We start from the raw sequence: 18,965 nt of genomic DNA on the forward strand, positions 1-18,965 counted from the left end.
CCTCTAGGGAGAAGGCAGGGACCAAGGAGGTAGCTGAATGGGTGCAATTCTGGACCCAAGCCTTCCCTTGAATGGAATCTGATTCATCATTTTATACACTCAAGTTCTGTTTAAGAATCGCTAGTGGAAGGGGCTCAGTCAGTTAAACATCTGACTCTTGGTTTTGGCTCGGGTCATGATCTCAATTCGTGGGGCTCAAGCCCCATGTCTTGGGATTCTCTGTCTCCCTCTATCTCTGCCCCTCCTCTCCCCTGCTCACTCTCTCTCTCTCTCTCAAAATAAATAAATAAACATTAAAAAAAATTGCTTGTGGAGGGAAGAACACTGGGGGAAGCTTGGCTCTTCTGCAAGCTTGAAAACCACTGTCCTGGCCAAGGAACTTGTGCAGGACATGGTACCCCCAGACCCACGCTGGCCCTGAGCACCTGGCGATGCTCATGACAACCCGCTGATGGCCGAGGGGGCTGCTTCCAGACCTGCACAGCCACCGCTTTCTTCTGCCCCTCATTTGGATAACTGGCAGTGACCCTGGACTTGACAAAGACAGCAAGCAGTACACACACAGACAAATTAATAGTGCTAGGGGCTTTCTGAGTTAAGCTTACCTGGCACAGCAGCTTCCATGGAACCTGTAGAAATACAGGAACGGAAAGTCCGGGACACTGAAGAGATCACCTGAGGAGCAGAGCAAGGGTAAGACAATGACACATACGCCCCCCTGCCCCCAGCTGTCCTGGAAAACGCAAGGCAAGGGTCTTTAGCACAGCAGCCATCTGAGCACTGAGCTGCATGGCACTGAATTCACTCTGGCATTCCCAGGGTTTCTAGGTTAGTGGCATTGTCTTAAAATAATAGTGTGATGCTGGGGCCCCTGGGTGGCTCAGTTGGTTGAGCGTCCGACTTCGGGTCAGGTCATGATCTCACGGCTCATCGATTTGAGCCCCACATTGGGCTCTGTGCTGACAGTTCAGAAGCCTGGAGCCTTTCCAATTTTGTGTCTCCCTCTCTCTCTCTACCTCTCCCCGGCTCATGCTCTGTCTCTCTCTGTCTCCCAAAAATAAATAAACATTAAAAAAAATGTTTAAAAAAAAATAATAGTAGGATGCCCATAATGCCTATTTAGCGAGAGTCCGTCCTGTGCAGGGCACTATGCTAAAAGCTCTATGTACGACACCTCTTTCAGTCCTTGTAACTACTGCGCAGTGTTTTATCACCCCCATTTAACTGGTGCTCAGAGAAGTTAAGGGATTTGTCTAGGATTACACAACTCTTGAACTGTGAAGCCAGAATGTACACCCCAGTCACTCCAAACCCTACAATCTTTCCTTGTCACCAGGCGGCCATCCTGGCCCAAGACAGAGTATAGGACAAAAAGAAACTTTTTTTTTTCCTTAAAGATTGTTCTATTCTTTCCTGCTTTATGTCTAAAAAAAGACTGAATGCATGCCTCTGACATCTTTTTCTCATTTTGTGTTTAATTACCGCACAAACGGCACAGGGGCCAGACCGACCATGCTTACTCATTTGGGTGTAAGGTCCAAAGGGTACATTTATTTCTAATGAAGTAAGTCCATTCTTCTAGTTCCATTTGGTGCTAGAGGAAGTAATCACACATATTGGCTGCTTCCCTCTCTGGAATTTGAACTTGGTCACAAACAAGAAGTCAGGAGATTGAAAAAGCAAAAAGCCTTCCAAAAATGTCCAGAGGAAAGGAATTAAGCATTTCCACAGCAGATAGCTTAATCCTTCCAAATCTGGAATTTCTGAGACTCTGCAGGAGCCAGACCTTCCAGACCCCCGGGCTTCGGTCTGTCTCTCTGGATCTGGACGGACTGGAGCAAGAAAGGCTGGTCTTCCTCAGGATTCACTGTATGTTAGGTGTGCAGTGCAACATATGAGCAGGAATGCCTTCGTCTCTGAACCTACTAATCAAGAGTTTCAGAACAAGACACACTGGGCTGCTATATACTTCCTCAGAGACCTAACTGATTTCAAATAATTCAACCACCTCTTGGCAAGGAAAATGCTGAATTCCAGTGCCCTAGAGGGCTTTTAGCACGACGACTCTTTTGTTTCGTTTGTGCGTATGTGTGAGTTCTTAGCCACGACAGGGTGGGTCTCTTGGGACCTGGTTTTTGTGCAGCCCGACCATAGGTTCAAAGCTCTGGCTTTCTTGCTGCCACGACTCCCCTGAGCCCCTCTCTCATCTGTGTGGACCTGCACGGGTGGAGGGGCTTTGCACACAACACCATCGGGCTCAGACGTCTAGTGCGTGAAATACACGGTATCTGTGGAAGTGCCTTTCCACACAGAGGCGACAGCGAGGTAACCTAGGCACCCCAGCCCCAGAGCCCCCTGTTCGGTCGGGTGAGGCGACAGTCCATGCAGGCTCTGTGCTGTCTCTCTGGCAGCTGTGGTTCTTGGCCCTGTTCCCACTTCCCTTCCGGTTTCAGAGAAACTGCAGTGCAGTCAGCGTGATGATGAGGAGGGGCAGAGAGGAGATCAACTAAGTGCAGGACCTCAATATTCTTCTGGCGCCGCCTCCTCTCTGCACCCAGGCTGTCCTCAGAAATGCTCCAGGGACACGAATGAGATTCACGGAGCATTGGCAGCCTTTCCGGCCCAGCACAGGCTGCCGAGGGGCTCTAACGAGCAGTGGAGTGCTGAGAGGTGGACTGGAAAGAAGGAAGGCAAAGGAAAAATCACAGTCCTAGAAAATTTACCAGTCACATGATAACCTTCACCCAAATCCTAAAAACTGATTCGATAAATTATTGAGAGAGAGAACAGCTTACTTTTGAGCCATTTCTATGACCTCCATATATTTCTCACACAACACTAGTTGACCATGCCTGTCTCTCCTTTTGTAACCATCAAGTCCTTGCGAGGTGGGACCGTACCTTACCCAAATCCACTGTGTTAGGATCAACCCATAATAAGCACTACTGAACCAAAAGTATCCAAAACACCTAAACTCCTCTTGCTTCCCCTGCAGAGAATGTTCCACTTTCCAGTTGGCTATGCTGGTCTTTAATTTCAAATTTGCCCCACATGCTTCCCCTCTGATGCCTTCAGCCTGCCTTGTCTTTTACTAGAGTTCTTGAACAAAGAGGGTGCGTGCCAACCTCTAAAGAGCAAAGGTTAATGACCACATGACAAATGGCCCTGAAAATGAGGCGGTGTGTGGCTGGCTGGCCCAACCTCAGTAGAATGAAATTCAGGGACCTAAAAAATTGGTAAAGATGCTCACAAGACCACTCCTGCACCAGCGATTGTGAACTGCACAATTTAAGCACAGATTAAGTAGTTCAACAGTCGTAAACATAGTTTGTGGCAACAATATGCAGCTTAGGCAATAAAGTTCTAACTGAGCCCTCACTTTTAAGTTTTTATTTAAATTCCAGCTGACATATAATGTAATACTAGTTTCAGGTGTACAATATAGTGATTGAACACTTCCGTACAATGCCTGGGGCTCATCACAACATGAACCTTCATTTTTATGCTCCAGTTAAAATCTGCTGACTTTCTGAGTGAGGGAATGAATCCGAATTCTCTGAAGACTACAGAACATGAAACTGCCATGGTGAAAAGTGTGGCCCAATCTTACCACACTCAAGACTTACTGATATTTGAACATCAAGACAACTTCCTCTCCCCACATGCACACTTTCAAGCAAAGGAAGAACTTCTCTTCTCTACTAGTGCTTAAAATGGTCCAAGGGGAAGCAAGGTTCCAAGATTCTTGAAGCCTCTGCATGAATCATGAGGTTGAAAGATTAGAGGGGGAGGTGGATTTCATTCACCAAGAAGCAAACCCAGTGCCCAAAGGGGGAAAGGTGGCAGGGCCAGAACTAAAGAGACCTACCCAATCCCTACCACCATGTCCCGAGTACTCCAAAAGTGTGTCCCAAAGCCCCATCCTATGCATCTAAAAAACCGCTTATCTTTCTAGTCACTCGGGAATGAGTGAGAAGGGTAGCTCATACAAAAGCACTAGCAAGAGACCACAAAGACTAGCTAAAATAAGGCTGACAACACCAAAAGTTAGTGAAGATGTGGAGCAACTGGAACTCTCAGACATTGCTGAGCAGGGGTGTAAAATGGTATAAACACTTTAGAAAACTGGCACTTTCTTAAAAAGTTAAAACTACATCAACTCTAAGATACAGAATTCTAAGTATTCATCCAAAAGACAAGAAGAGACAAAAAGTCCTGTATAAGAATGTTCATGAGCACCAAAAACCATAAAATACCTAGGAATAAACATAACCAAGGAGGTGAAAAATCTATACACTGAAAACTACAGAAAGCTTATGAAAGAAATTGAAGAAGACACAAAAAACTGGAAAAATATTCCATGCTCTTGGATAGGAAGAATAAATATTGTTAAAATGTCAATACTGCCCAAAGCAACCTACATATTCAATGCAATCCCTATCAAAATAGCACCAGTATTCTTCACAGAGCTAGAACAAACAATACTAAAATTTGTATGGAACCAGAAAAGACCCCAAGTAGCCAAAGCAATCTTGAAAAAGAAAACCAAAGCTGGAGGCATCACAATCCTGGATGTCAAAGCTGTATTACAAAGCTGAAATCATCAAGACAGTATGGTACTGGCACAAAAACGCTCAGATCAATGGAACAGAATAGAGAACCCAGAAATGGATGCACAAATGTATGGCCAACTAATCTTTGACAAAGGAGGAAAGAATATCCAATGGAATCAAGACAGTCTCCTCAGAAAGTGGTGCTGGGAAAACTGGACAGCGACATGCAGAAAAATGAACCTGGACCACTTTCTTACACCATACACAAAAATAAGCTCAAAATGGATGAAAGACCTAAATGTAAGACAGGAAGCCATCAAAATCCTCAAGGAGAAAGCAGGCAAAAACCTCTTTGACCTTGGCCACAGCAACTTCTTACGCAACTTGTCTCCAGAGGCAAGGGAAACAAAAGCAAAAATGAACTATTGGAACTTCATCAAAATAAAAAGCTTCTGCACAGCGAAGGAAACAATCAACAAAACTAAAAGGCAACTGACAGAATTGGAGAAGATATTAGCAAATGACATATAGATAAAGGGTTAGTATCCAAAATCTATAAAGAACTTATCAAACTCAACACCCAAGAAATAAATAATCCAGTGAAGAAATGGGCAAAAAAGACATGAATAGACACTTCTCCAAAGAAGACATCCAGATGGCCAACCGACACGTGAAAAAAATGTTCAACATCACTCATCATCAGGGAAATACAAGTCAAAACCACAATGAGGTACCACCTCACACCTGCCAAAATGGCTGACATTAACAACTCAGGCAACAACAGATGTTGGCCAGGATGCGGAGAAAGAGGATCTCTTTTGCACTGCTGGTGGGAATGCAAGCTGGTGCAGCCACTCTGGAAAACTGTATGGAGTTCCTCAAAAAATTAAAAGTAGAACTACCCTACAATCCAGCAATTGCACTACTAGGTATTTATCCAAGGGATACAGGTATGCTGTTTCAAAGGGGCACATGCACCTCAATGTTTATAGCAGCATTATCAACAATAGCCAAAGTATGGAAAGAGCCCAAACGTCCATCGATGGATGAATGGATAAAGAAGATGTGGTACACACACACACACACACACACACACACACACACACACACACACTGGAGTATTGCTTAGCAATCAAAAAGAATGAAATCTTGCCATTTGCAACTACGTAGATGGAACTAAAGGGTATTATGCTAAGCAAAATTAGTCAGTCAGAGAAAGAAAAATATCATATGACTTCACTCATATGAGGACTTTAAGACACAAAACAGATGAACATAAAGGAAGGGAAGCAAAAAGAATATAAAAACAAGGAGGAGGACAAAACATAAGAGACTCTTTTTTTTAAATCTTTTTTTGTAATGTTTATTTATTTTTGAGAGAGAGACAGAGTGTGAGTGGGGGAGGAGCAGAGAGAGAGGGAGACACACAATCCGAAGCAGGCTCCAGGCTCTGAGCTGTCAGCACAGAGCCCAACACGGGGCTCGAACTCATGAACCGCGAGATAATGACCTGAGCCGAAGACAGACACTTACTGACTGAGCCACCAGGTGCCCCAAGAGGCTCTTAAATATAGAGAACAAACAGAGGGTTACTGGAGGGGTTGTGGGAGGGGGATGGGCTAAATGGGTTAGGGGCATAAAGGAATCTACTCCTGAAATCATTGTTGCACTATATGCTAACTAACTTGGATGTAAATTAAAAAATAAATTATATAAAAAAAAGGATGTTCATGAAAGCTTTATTTACAACAGCCAAAAACTGGAAACAGCCCAGGTAAGCATCAGCAGGTGAATGGATAAACAAAAGGAGGTATGTTTATTTGCTAGGTATGTTCATACACTAGCACCCTACTCAGCAATAAAAGGGAATAAACTGGTGATACATACAAGAACCTAGATGAATCTCTGAACACTGCATTGAATGAAAGGGCCAGACACAAAGGAATACTTCCGGGGTGCTTCCATTTATATGAAGCTCTAGAATAAACAGAATTTATCTATGGACACAGAAATCAGATCATGGTGGCTTTGGTGCTGGGTGAGAAGGGAGTAATGAAGAAGGGGCAAGAGGAAACTTCCTACAGTGACAGAAATGGTCGATATCTTGATGGGAGTAAGCTACACGAGTGTATACATTCGTCAATATTGACCAAGCCGTACACAAGATAGGTGCATTTCATACACGTAAATTATACCTCAATTTTTTAATGTTTTAAAAGCACTGCTAAATAATTAAGATACAAGTTAAAAAAAAGAAGAGGTGAAAGGAAACCAAAGGGAAGAAAGCCATGCTTTAAAAATATCAGCAATTGTTGGGGCTCCTGGGTGGCTCAGTCGATTAAACATCCAACTCTTGATTTTGGCTCAGGTTGTAATCTCACGGTTTGTGAGTTCAAGCCCCACCATCAGACTCTGCGATGACAGTGCACAACCTCCTTGGGATCCTCTCTTTTCCTTTCTCCTTCCCTCCCCCCTCTCAAAAATAAATAAATAAACTTTAAAAAAATAAATAAAAATAGAAATGTCAGCAATTGCTAACAGATCCTTCATAAAAACACTGTACCCATGGGCCCTGAGACTTAACTGGGTCTCAACTGGTGCAGGTGCAGGGAATCAGGAACATGCCCTTCCTGACACTCTGGCCCTGCAGTGGACATTCTAGATGGAAAGTGTAATAAGCAAGTGGGGAAGAATAAAGGGTTGTTCTCATTTAAAAATGGGCTAGACTACTCATGGGTACAATGAGAAAGCTAACGAATTGGAAGGAATTGGAGCTCCCCCATCACAGCAGTCCTCGAATACCTCTGGAGGAGAGGTATTTTCCTCAGGTGTTTTATTTGTGTAAACTCTTTAATAATTGTAGACTGCTATGAGAAAACATCACCAGGACCCATCAAAGAGTTTAGGGTAATTGACTTGGGTTTACAAAGCTGAGAAAAACTGATCCCCTGGTTCTCTTCTAGATTCTGAGCTTCCGTCATCTCTCATACCAGATTTCTACCTTAATATACCTATCTGCTTGAGTTATCCACTCTACCAAACAAATATAACCATTGTACTGTGCCTGAGTGCTTTTTGAAGCAACAAGTCGCTGCTTACAGCTGCTCATGTTGTGCACTGCCCAACTTCAAAGGGCAGGGCACTGTTCGGCTAGGCCACAACAGTGTGTGGCAACCCTGAGAGTTTCGAAAAGTTAAAGTGAATCAAAACCTAAACAATGACTTTCATGTGGTTTTCACAAGCAGCCTCCCTACTCTAGTCAGGATTGTTTTGCTTACTCAACAGCCCCGAGTCAAGCAGGCACTTAAGGGCCAGCCCCTTGATACTAAGGTTTCAAGTCAATGGCACTCCACTGACCAGAGGGGAAAAGAGAAACGGCCACACACATCTTTAAGGCCCCTTGGCACACAATTTGTAGAAGTTCTAAGAAAGCAGCAAACGGGATCATGGTGACCACACGCAGAGTACCGTCACAACACAGAAGTAGGTGTGGTTTTACAGTGTTTCCCTGGGCCGCTCATGGATTAAAAGCTGAACTTGGTGCTGGTACAGATGGAAATCTTGGGCTTCTTCCAGAAGGCTGCCACCAGTCTGTATATAACTCCACACACACACCTTCACCGGGGCCTTTGCCAGAGCCCTGCTATGATGGCTACTGAGGCCAGAAGGATTCCTGAACCCTACAGCTCTGGGGCATCCCTTCACTGGGAGCCTCAGCCACCTGCAGCAAGGGAGGCCAAGGCCACCTCAGCTGTTGACACCAGGGTCACAGCCAGTCTCACAGGCCAGCAAAATCCTTCTCAGGAGCCCAACTTTCTTTACCTGGCCCCTGCAAAGATAATCACCTCCACTACCTGAAAACCACAACGCACAAACTTGCATGCAGGAGTCCTTCCAGGGAAGCATACGGAGCCTCTCTCTGATGAACCCCATGGGAGTTACAACTCCCTGAGCTGCCCACCACAGACTCATCCTCAGCCATTCACCATACCGTGCAGTCAAAACCTGCAGAAGGAATGGGGGTGAGTATCTGACGTCCATTCAGTTGTTGTTGTTTTTGAATATAATCTGAAGGAAAATTCATTGTTGTAAATATCTTTTTCTGGTATAACTGAGTTCTAAACAGGTTCTCAAATAAGAGCGATTTGTTTTTGTTTTTGTTTTTGATGCCCTATACATTTTTTTTTAATTGAGATATAATTCACCCTTCTAAAGGGGCTCCTGGGTGGGTCAGTTGGTTGAGCGTCTGACTTCAGCTCAGGTCATGATCTCATGGTTCATGAGTTCGAGCCCCACGTTGGGCTCTGTGCTGACAGCACAGAGCCTGGAGCCTGCTTCGAGTTCTGTATCTCCCTCTCTGTTCCTCCCCTGCTCATGCTGTCTCTCTCTGTCTCTCTCTCTGTCTCTCTCTCTCTCAAAAATAAATAAACATTTTAAAAAATAAAGTGTACAGGGGTGCCTGGGTGGCGCAGTCGGTTAAGCGTCCGACTTCAGCCAGGTCACGATCTCGCAGTCCGGGAGTTCGAGCCCCGCGTCAGGCTCTGGGCTGATGGCTCAGAGCCTGGAGCCTGTTTCCGATTCTGTGTCTCCCTCTCTCTCTGCCCCTCCCCCATTCATGCTCTGTCTCTCTCTGTCCCAAAAATAAATAAAAACGTTGGAAAATAAAAAATAAAAAAAAAATAAAAATAAAAAAAATAATAATAAAAATAAAGTGTACAATCCACTGGTTTTTAGCATATTAACAGAGTTGTACACCATCACCACCAGCAAATTCCAGAACACTTTCATCACCTCAGAAAAAAAAAAAATCTGGGGCCTATTTAAAAAAAATTTTTTTTTGAATGTTTAATTTTTTTGTGTGTGAGACAGAGAGAAAGAGAGCATGAACAGAGGAGGAGCAGAGAGAGAGGGAGACACAGAATCCAAAGCACACTCCAGGCTCTGAGCTGTCAGCACAGAGCCTGACATGGGCTCGAACTCACAAACCATGAGATCTTGACCTGAGCCAAAGTCTGATGCTTATCCAGACTGAGCCACCCAGGTGCCCCGAGGGGCCTATTTTAAATTACTCTTCTGCCTAGGCCATTCTGCAACCATAGGCTACTGACCACTTTGTGTTCCCAGAGAGTAAGTAAGTGCCCAAGATATTCTTGTATTGAACCTAAAAAGTTTAGCAATAACTCAAGATGAAATGTGGGATTGCTGGCCAAACCGTATAAACTATTACCAGCATCACTGTGTTCAGAAACCGGTAGACAAAATGGCCCTCAAACTGATGAGGAAGCATAAGGCAAGCTGACAGGCCGCAGCCCTGCCCACCCCCCAACCCCCAGGTGGGATATGTGTGATATTCCTCCCACTCCTTGGCTGCCCAAGAATGAAGGAAGGGGAGAAAACAAATGGTTAACTGATAGAGATTATAGTCCTGCAGGACCTAAGTCTCCATTACCCCTCCATAGTAATGTGGGAATCAAAGGCAGAAGGAAATGGCAGATAGAACTAAATTTCCTTATAACCTACAGCCCCTTGACAAACACTTGAGGCTGGCAGAGTAAAACGTTTTTCCAGGAACTTCCTACTGTTTTAATGCTAATGCTTTGCTAGAGGGAAAAACAACCTTAGCTTGACAATAGCTAGGCCTCCACTATCCTGGGAGTCTTCTTTAGCATACGAAAAGCTCACTAGAAACTTCCCATGGACTTTACCTCCCCAACTCCATAGTATGTAACCAGTCTCTCTTCATGGTCCCTGGGCAGCTCTTTCTGCCCACGGGTCCTGTCTCCATGCTTTAGTAAAATCACCTTTTTGCACCAAAGATGTCTTCAAGAATTCTTTCTTGGTCATGGGCTCCAGACCCCCATGAACCCCACTATCACCCCAAAAACTTCATCAAAACCAAGAGAAGCTCCACAAGGAAGTTTAGTAACACTGAAGGTATTCACTCACTCCAGAGACTTTATAATAAACTGTAGAATCACTGAAAAAGAAGCATTTAAAAAGAAAAACCTGAGAGAAGGGTCAGGAGACCTAAACTCCAGTCTCTCTCTGCTATTCACCTCCCCTGCACCATCTCGGCCATGTCCCTTAACTGCTCTGGGCTTCAATTTCCTCATTTGTAAAATATGACGGCACCAAGGATAGTCACTAAGATTCCTTCCAGCTCTGAGAATCATGAGTAACAACGAACAAGCATCACCTCTTGGTTGAAGGGCTGAGGGATTTCTTGAGGTGAGAACCATTCGCCCAAATCCACCAGTAATCACTCAGGGAGCAATAAGCATGCAAACCAAGCAGAACCAGCGAACTTTCCAAAGGCTTTGACCGAAACACATCTCAAAGGGGAGGTTCCTTAGGGGGCTCTGCAATGTCTGGTGGGTGGCAACCTCCTGGCCGTGCAAAAGAATGACAAGAGCGCATGTAAAGGCAGACAACCAGCAGTATGGGTGAGCAGATTGTTCAGGGTCAACACCATGGGGTCCATATGATTTTTATTTTACAAAGGATAGGCTTTCAACACGTGAGAGTGCAGAGAGCACTCCACAGCAAACCTCAGAGTCTGGAGATAACACCAGACTGTGGGAACCGGCAGAAAATAGATGCGCATCAATGTGGGCAAGTGTAGACTAATGCATTGAGAAAAAGGTAATTCAAATTATCCTCATGAGGCACGGTTTGGATGGGTCACATACAATCTAGAAACACTGAGTCACTCTCGACAGTTCCCTCAAGATACTAATTCAAAGAGTCTGAAGCAGCTAAAAGCACCAACAGAAACCTTTCATTGTTTTGGGCACCATAGGAGCTAGAAAGGGCCTTAGAAACAACCCGGTTCACCTTTCTCATTTTAACTGAGACTCTGAGAGCTCGGGAAATGTCTCATGCACAGCAAATGGCCAACAAACATTAGTTTAAGGAGCATGGCCAAGAAAACATGTATTTCCAGCCATACTGCACACAGATACTATTTCGTTATCTTTGGCACCAACTTCAAAACAGTAAAAAACCACAATGGAATAGAGTATTGTGGGCAATTCCTGAATCTGAAAAACCACTATAGAGTAACCAAGGCAGCAACAAGGTAAAGGTAAACTTTAAACTTGACTTCCTTAATCAGGAATCTTGAATATTGCAGGCTAATATACGATAAAAAGGTATGAAAGGAGGTCAATTAGAAGTAGGGTGAATTTGAACTTTCTCACCAAATCCTTTAGCACTAGGATTGAAGAGCGATTCTGGATGTTTGAAGAAGGAACTTTAGAAGTGGAGAAGGTGAGCACTAGTTTATCTGGCAGATAATAAGCCTGTCTGTACATCTGAGACCACACCAGATGAAAACACAGACAACAAAATTGAAGAAAGGTTAAGAATAAATTCATGGGCGATAAATCCACAATGGGTCCTCGAGACCAGGTTCAAGTATGTGGGACGTGCCTAACCCCTGAGCTTCCATCCTGAAGGCAAAGCACATTCTCTTACAAAACGTCCCTTAGGGATAATAAGGGGGCGGGGAGGGGGCGGTGTCAGAGCACTGGGTTGAATGGGCCACATAAAACAGTCCGACTTACCTGTCGGATGAGATGCAACTGCCAGGAGCACCACACTGAAAAAGAAACAGCAGAGCAGTGAAGAAGTCTTTCCCAGCACTGAAAAATCACAACGTACATTTCCACCCATTCTACTTGGAAAGAGTGAATTAGCCTAAATGCAAATTATCTGCACTGAATGGTCTCATTCTGCCTAAATCCAACTTGTCAGTGAGAGGGTGAGAATCTCCCAAGATGCCTCAGATTTTGACAAGAGGGTTGAACGTACCCCGTGACGGACGGAGGATCTATGCCCCACTCTGAGGTCATCCATGCCACCAAGAATTATCACACTCACCTAATCTTCCAAGAATATTTGTAAGCTAAACAAAGCAAACTGTGAATTACAAATAGGCTGCAATCTAAAAAAATAGCTGTTGGGTGTGAGCTGAATCTACTTTTGCCACAAAATTAAATTTGTAGAGGGTAAATTAAATTCCCAGGGGGCACCTGGCTGGCTCAGTCGGTAGAGCACGTGACTCTTAATCTCGGGGTCATGAGTTCAAGTTTCACGTTGGACATGGAGTCTACTTAAAAAGACTTTCCAGGAGAGCGCCTGGGTGGTTCAGTCGGTTAAGCGTCCGACTTCAGCTCAGGTCATGATCTCGTGGTTCATGAGTTCAAGCCCTGCGTTGGGCTCTATGCTGGTGGTGTGGACCCTGCTTGGGATTCTCTCTGTCTCTGCCTCTCCCCTGCTTGTGCTCTCTCTCTCTTTCTCTCTCAAAATAAATAAGCTTACATTTTTTTTTTTTTTAAAGGGAGTTCAAACCAGTTGTTGGCTCTGTCAGGCAGAGCTTCTGGCTGACAGACCAGCACAGCTGCCTTAGGGATCTGAAGGATCCCAGTTCTCTAGGTGCTGATGGCCTCAGTGTCCAGTGCCCACAGGAAACTGAACGGCAGCCCTCGTTCTGATTCACATATCTTCATCACTTGTACTGAAATCCTTGGAAACAGAATTGTGGCTTCTTCAGTGGGGTGCGGGGCAGGCCCAGCCAGGAAGCCTTTGGCACCAGGCTCACAGGCAATGAGTGTCCTTACTGGAGGGGAAGGAGCTGGGCTGACAGAAGAATGAGTCAGGGGTCACAGAGGCTCACTTTTCCATCCCCTTATTCCTTTGCCACTCGAGCAGACTATAATAAGTTCTGGGGAGAAAAAGAACTGCCAGCGTGTTCTGATGTCACGGAAACATTTTAAACATCAAGAGCCTTCTGCATTTTCAGAAGAATCTCTTGAAAAGGCTGCTGGTATGTCTGGGCAGAGTGGAACTAATGATTGTTTTCAGCAGAGTACAAAAGAGGCCTATAGCCATGCTTGGAGTGGATCCTTTCAAAAAAGGCATTTTAATAAACTGATATTTATGAGCTTTATCTGCAGATGGAGAGTACAGCTCACGTTGAACGTTTTAAGAAGAACTTCCTGCAGAAATCACCATGACCAAATGCTGAGAGGCACATCCCCGGCCCGGGTCATCTTCCCAAGCATGGCTGCATTCGTGCAAACTTGGGCTCTCCATGGCAGAGCTCATGCTCCTTCTCAGCTAGGTCCCAGTCAGCGACCACTAACCTCCAGAAACACTAGGCAGCTGTTCTATTTAGCTGACAGAGCCCTATTCTTTGCTTGGCTTTCGCCAATGGTATAGGAACAACAGTCCATATACCGTATTTAAATATTATAAATCAAGCTTCAAACTTCATTCTATCTTAATAAATAAATATACCTTCAAAACAACCTGGAAGCCTGGATTAGAACTCAGAATTCTTGGAGTCCTTAGAGCTTCATATCAGAATGTGGTCGCATGGACAGATCCAGCCTCTGGCTCCTGGCTCCCAGTGAGCCCCCTTCTCTTTCCACCCCAGGCTCCTTCCTGCACACTGAGGCCTCACACACTTGTGTGTGGACACATCAGCCTGCAAATCCACCCTCCATGCACACCCTCCTTCCCCACTAACAGCCTGGTTTTGGACACTTCTTGGGTCTAGGAAAGAGTTGGGAAGACAGACCCAAGGAGGCCTTGGAATCAAGCTCGGGACCAATTGAGCAGGGAATTCTAGATCCCAGGCTAGAAAGGAGGGTATGGGCCCTGGGAAGAAATGTCCCCTTAGCCTTACAGACTCCATAAGCCATGGGGAGAAGCATGGCCTTCTGAAGTATGGAGCCAGACAGAGGTCCCTCTTGCCTAGTCTACGGACAGAACTACGATTTGGTTTCCTCGACTTTAAGTCATCTCACAAATTATTTAGCTTGCCTTTCTGGTAGGCATATCGGCTCAGAATCAAAATATTGGAAAATAAAAATCCATTAGCGCCAGAAAGACGTGAGTTGTTCTTTGAAAATGTAAATTATATTTTACCTGAACATGTAGTTTAAGTACTGCTGGTCAATGTCACTAAGGAATGAGAAAAAAGAAAAAAAAAGATAAAACATGTGAAATAGTAGAAGTGTTTTACATACACAAAATAGTCACCTTCTACTAATAAATTATATCTATGGTTAAGTTTCTACATTTAAAAATTGTCAATAAATGGTATAGCGAGTATACCAAACGAGTATATTCAAAATTAGTTCCTGGCTCATTTAGAAAAATTTTTTTAATGTTTATTTATTTTTGAGAGAGAGAGAGAGAGAGAGAGAGAGAGAGAGACAGAGTGTGAGTGGGGGAGGGTCAGAGAGAGACACACACACACACAGAATCTGAAGCCGGCTCCAGGCTCTGAGCTGTCAGCACAGAGCCCAATGAGGGGCTCAAACTCAAGGACCTCGAGATCATGATCTGAACAGAAGTCGTACACTTAACCGACTGAGCCACCCAGGGCCCCTGGCTCATTTTTAAAACACGTTTCCTAGTTTGGTGCTATCACACACATGTTCACCTGTGGCAGATTATCTTCTACATGTATTTTGCCTCCTTAAAAAGGAATGTCAACTCTCAGGCCACTGGACTGGCTCCTGGGGCTGCCATATTTGACCAGTAAAAATATAGGACACCCAAATAAATCTGAATCTCAGATAAAGAATCATGTTTAAGTATGCTCCAAATATTGCCTGGGACATAGCTACACTAAAAAAAGGATCACTACTTATCTGAAATTCAAATTTAACTGGGCATTCTGTATTTTATCTGGCAACTCCACTGGCTTCTTGCTGCAGAAACACTTCATTAAAAGAAGGAAAGGTGCTCTAGGGACCCAAGTCACAGCCTCCGAGTATAACCCTCTCCCAGGGGTCCTTCCCTTCAGGCCCACCAGCGGGCCCTGAAACCGAGAGGCCAGTGAGACCAGTCTAGGGCCTCTGACCTCCCAGCTGCAGCCCAACTCACACCGGGACTCCCGTCTCTTCCGTTTACATTTGCCAAGGCTGGTATGTTGACTGCCCACAATAGAGGCCTCATTTTACCCCAGAACAGACTGGGGAATTTCTGGGTCTAAACAAAGTCAAGTTAGGAAGGGGCTGAGGAAACCAGAAAAAAGAGTTGGTCTCTGAGTTGGAAGAAGTTAACTAGGGCCCAAAGCAGCAAGTCACATAATTTTTATAAAAATGTCGTCTGAACGCTGCCTCTGAAGGGAGAGGGTAGAGGACCCCCCTGCTCTTCAAACATCATTGGTATGATCAGGTGCTGGTGGACCCCGCCTGGAACGGCCCAACAGCAGGACAAATGGCTTTGGGGGCCCCAGGCTGCTGTGTCCTGACCACAACCCAGACTTGCAGAGTTTCTGGCTGAACAGAACAAGCTCACGACACTATGGGCCTCCCCTCTTTGCTTTAACCAAACAAGAACTCACCACACTTTAAAAGTTTACCTTAGGGAACCTGGGTGGCTCAGTTGGTTAAGCATCTGACTTTGGCTCAGGTCATGATCTCACGGTTCATGAGTTTGAGCCCCACCCACATCGAGCTCTGTAGAGCCTGCTTCAGACTCTATGTCTCCCCCTCTCTCTGGCCCTCCCCAGCTCACACTCTGTCTCTATCTCTCTCAAAAATAAATAAGCATTAAAAAAAAATAATAAAAATAAATGAATTAAATTTTACTTTAGCGTTGCCTGGGTGGTGCAATCAGTTGAGTGTCCGATTCTTGATTTCAGCTCAGGTCATGATCTCACGGTTTGTGGGTTCTGACCCCCTTGGGGCTCTGTGCTGACAGTGTGGGAGCCTGCTTGGGATTCTGCCTCCCTCTCTCTCTGCCCCTCTCCTGCTTGCTCTCTATCTCTCTCTCAAAAAAATAAAATAAACTTTAAAAAAATTTTAAAGTTTACCTTAACGCATTGGGTCTCCAGGACTTCTGCAATATCTTATAAGCCCCTGAAAACGAAGCAATGGGTGTTACTGGCACAGGGCATTCTGCATAAAGGGCTGCAGGCAATTCCAGGGAAGCATGAAAACCACATGGACAAGGGCCACCCTTCCCACGAGGGACATCCACAGCCGACAGGGGGCGACAACAACACTGGAGGGCTCCAAGATGTGAAAGCCACAATCCCTGTGATAAAAGTTCAGTACCGAAGAGTGCTGGGCCAGGAAGGCTCGTGATCAGCAGAAGGAGACAATTAACAGGAAGCTTTCGGCTTCCTTTGCAGGGTGCCCAGGAGAAAGAAACACTGGATCTCTGAACTGTGTGTAACAAAGTCAGGGCACTGCTTTCCCTCCACGACAGCAGACAGGAAACACTGAGCGTACGATTTCAAATAAAGTCAGACAGGCTTTTTATTTCCCTCCCTTGCTTTTCTTCGGGTATACTGCTGACAGAGGGTGTTTCTGACCCAAACTTCTGGATCTCCCTCACCACTTTTTGAGAACACCAACCGGCATGTCGCAAGTAGACTTGAGCAAGTGGGGCCCGAGCCATGGTGAGTTAATTAATGTTTGTCGAGAAAAAGAGGAGACTGTATCAGAAATGAAAATATTTGAAGAAAACTCCAAAACAGGAAAATCAGATCAGAAAATGCCCATGTAATTTTAATCCTGACACCTGGTCTTTTTTTTAATTTTTATTTTTAATATAATTTATTGTCAAATTGGCGAACATACATACAGTGTGTAAAGTGTGCTCGTGGTTTTGGGGGTAGATTCCCATGGACACCTGGTCTTTAATCTTCCTATCGCTCAGAGTCACTGAAAAGTGGACATATATGATAAGGTCAAAATAATAAGCCTCAATTATTTAAGTAAGCATTCTTTTAAAACTTACCTACACAGAATAAGTGAATTACAGCCCAGAAATATCCATCTGGATCAAACTGTAACACAGGATTAAAAAAAAAAAAAGCGGCTGTAAGTATAGACAAACAGGATCCAGCATAGCACTTGGAAACCCTAAATAATGGATGCACAGTGCCAAGCAAGGGTTCCACAACAGGACTCTCGGGGTCTTGGGCCAGTCCGTCCTCATTTCTCAGCTGGTTGCTTACAAAATCTTCCTAACAGGGCTCTTTGTCTCCAGCACCCCTTGCCCCATTCTCCACACTGTCCTCACACTGTCTCTAAAAGGCTAATCCAATGGTGTTGCCTATGGCTTAAAATCATTCACCAGTCCCCCAGGGACTTTAGGATTAACTTCAAACTCATGACACCCAAGGATCTCTCTGACAAGCCCAGTCCTATCTACTGTACCCCCTCCAGGGAAAGAATTTGCACTTCCCCAAGCATGAATGCTCCCCCTCCACCAACTTGGGGGGGCACTCCCTCTCTTCTTCCCTTCCTTATTTTTCTCCACAGAAGCTTATCTCATCTGACATGCTCTATTTCACTTGTCACCTGTCTCTTTCTCTACCACCCACTAGACTGTAAATTCCCACAGGGCAGGAATTGGCACAGAGGCATGCACATAAGATGTGCTCACTAAATTTGAATCACAGAATACTCAGGAGAGCTCCAGGACTGTGCCCACACCTGCTTTGTTCTCCTACCCAACTCCTCCTCACCCTTCAAGATTTTGGTCCGATAGCAGAGCAGGGCTATCATACCAGATACATCTGGTATCAGTTCTAAAATCCCCACTTATTCATTAGCTGGGGACCTTTGGGGCCTCATTATTCTTTTCTTTTTAAAATATTTATTTATTTTTGAGAAAAAGAGAGCATAAGTGGGGAGGGGAAGAGAGAGAGGAAGACAGAGAATCCCAAGCAGGCTCCTCACTGTCAGCACAGAGCCCAACGCGGGGTGTGAACTCACAAACTGTGAGATCATGACCCAAGTCAAAATCAAGAGCTGAATGCTCAACTGACTGAGCCACCCAGGTGCCCTGGGGCCTCATTATTCTTTAGCTCTGTAGCAGAGATAATAATAGTCCCTTTCCTCATAACACTGTGAGATTTTAAATAAAATAAGACTTGTAAAACATTGGCACAGAGCCTGGCACATAGATAGCTCCCTATAATTGTTAGCTATTCCTCCTTTCTGGGTCCCTGAGTCTTCTTAGGTGCCTCACAACATCCCGTATCTCCCCAGGACAGAGCTCTGGCCTCCCTGTGTTGTAATTATCTGTTTATTATCTGTCCCCCTCCCCTTCGCTCTGTCTAGACTCTGCCTGGATGAAGACAATTCTTCTTTGTGTCCCCAGAGCCTGGCTCAATGCCTGACACTTGATGGGGACTTAATAATTGCTGGGGGAAAAAAGAAAGAAAAGAGACCCACTAATGAGATGACAGTACTGGGGGGTAGGGGTGGGTCCTCAGTGCCTAATAAAGAAAAACTCAGGAAAACAAAGTGAAAATCACTCTACAGATGAGGAGGCCCTTGGCTGAGGGGGAAAATCAACTTTGCCTCAATGCATGAGGCTAAGGCAACTTGGGCACTGGCTTGTGGGTCCTCCAAGCACCTACAGAGGGCAGACTGC

At 44.9% G+C, this 18,965-nt stretch overlaps 1 protein-coding gene across 4 annotated transcripts in view; it reads right to left on the reverse strand.

Moving 5' to 3' along the window:
• TMEM241 (transmembrane protein 241) overlaps window positions 1-18,965 on the reverse strand; it is a 116,445-nt gene that overhangs the window by 44,936 nt on the left and 52,544 nt on the right. For 3 of the 4 annotated variants that reach the window (XM_019815072.3, XM_045041780.1, XM_045041779.1), the window contains 5 exons: window positions 17,319-17,367; window positions 16,387-16,432; window positions 14,487-14,522; window positions 12,119-12,153; window positions 606-675 (listed from right to left, as the gene is read on the reverse strand). In XM_019815072.3, coding sequence (XP_019670631.1) covers window positions 606-675; window positions 12,119-12,153; window positions 14,487-14,522; window positions 16,387-16,432; window positions 17,319-17,367 — 236 coding nt within the window. The remainder of the gene's footprint in view (window positions 1-605; window positions 676-12,118; window positions 12,154-14,486; window positions 14,523-16,386; window positions 16,433-17,318; window positions 17,368-18,965) is intronic. The other variant, XM_045041778.1, reaches the window with a different exon arrangement.

Source organism: Felis catus, chromosome D3 (assembly GCF_018350175.1).
Source record: "Felis catus isolate Fca126 chromosome D3, F.catus_Fca126_mat1.0, whole genome shotgun sequence".
NCBI classification, from domain to species: Eukaryota; Metazoa; Chordata; class Mammalia; order Carnivora; family Felidae; genus Felis; species Felis catus.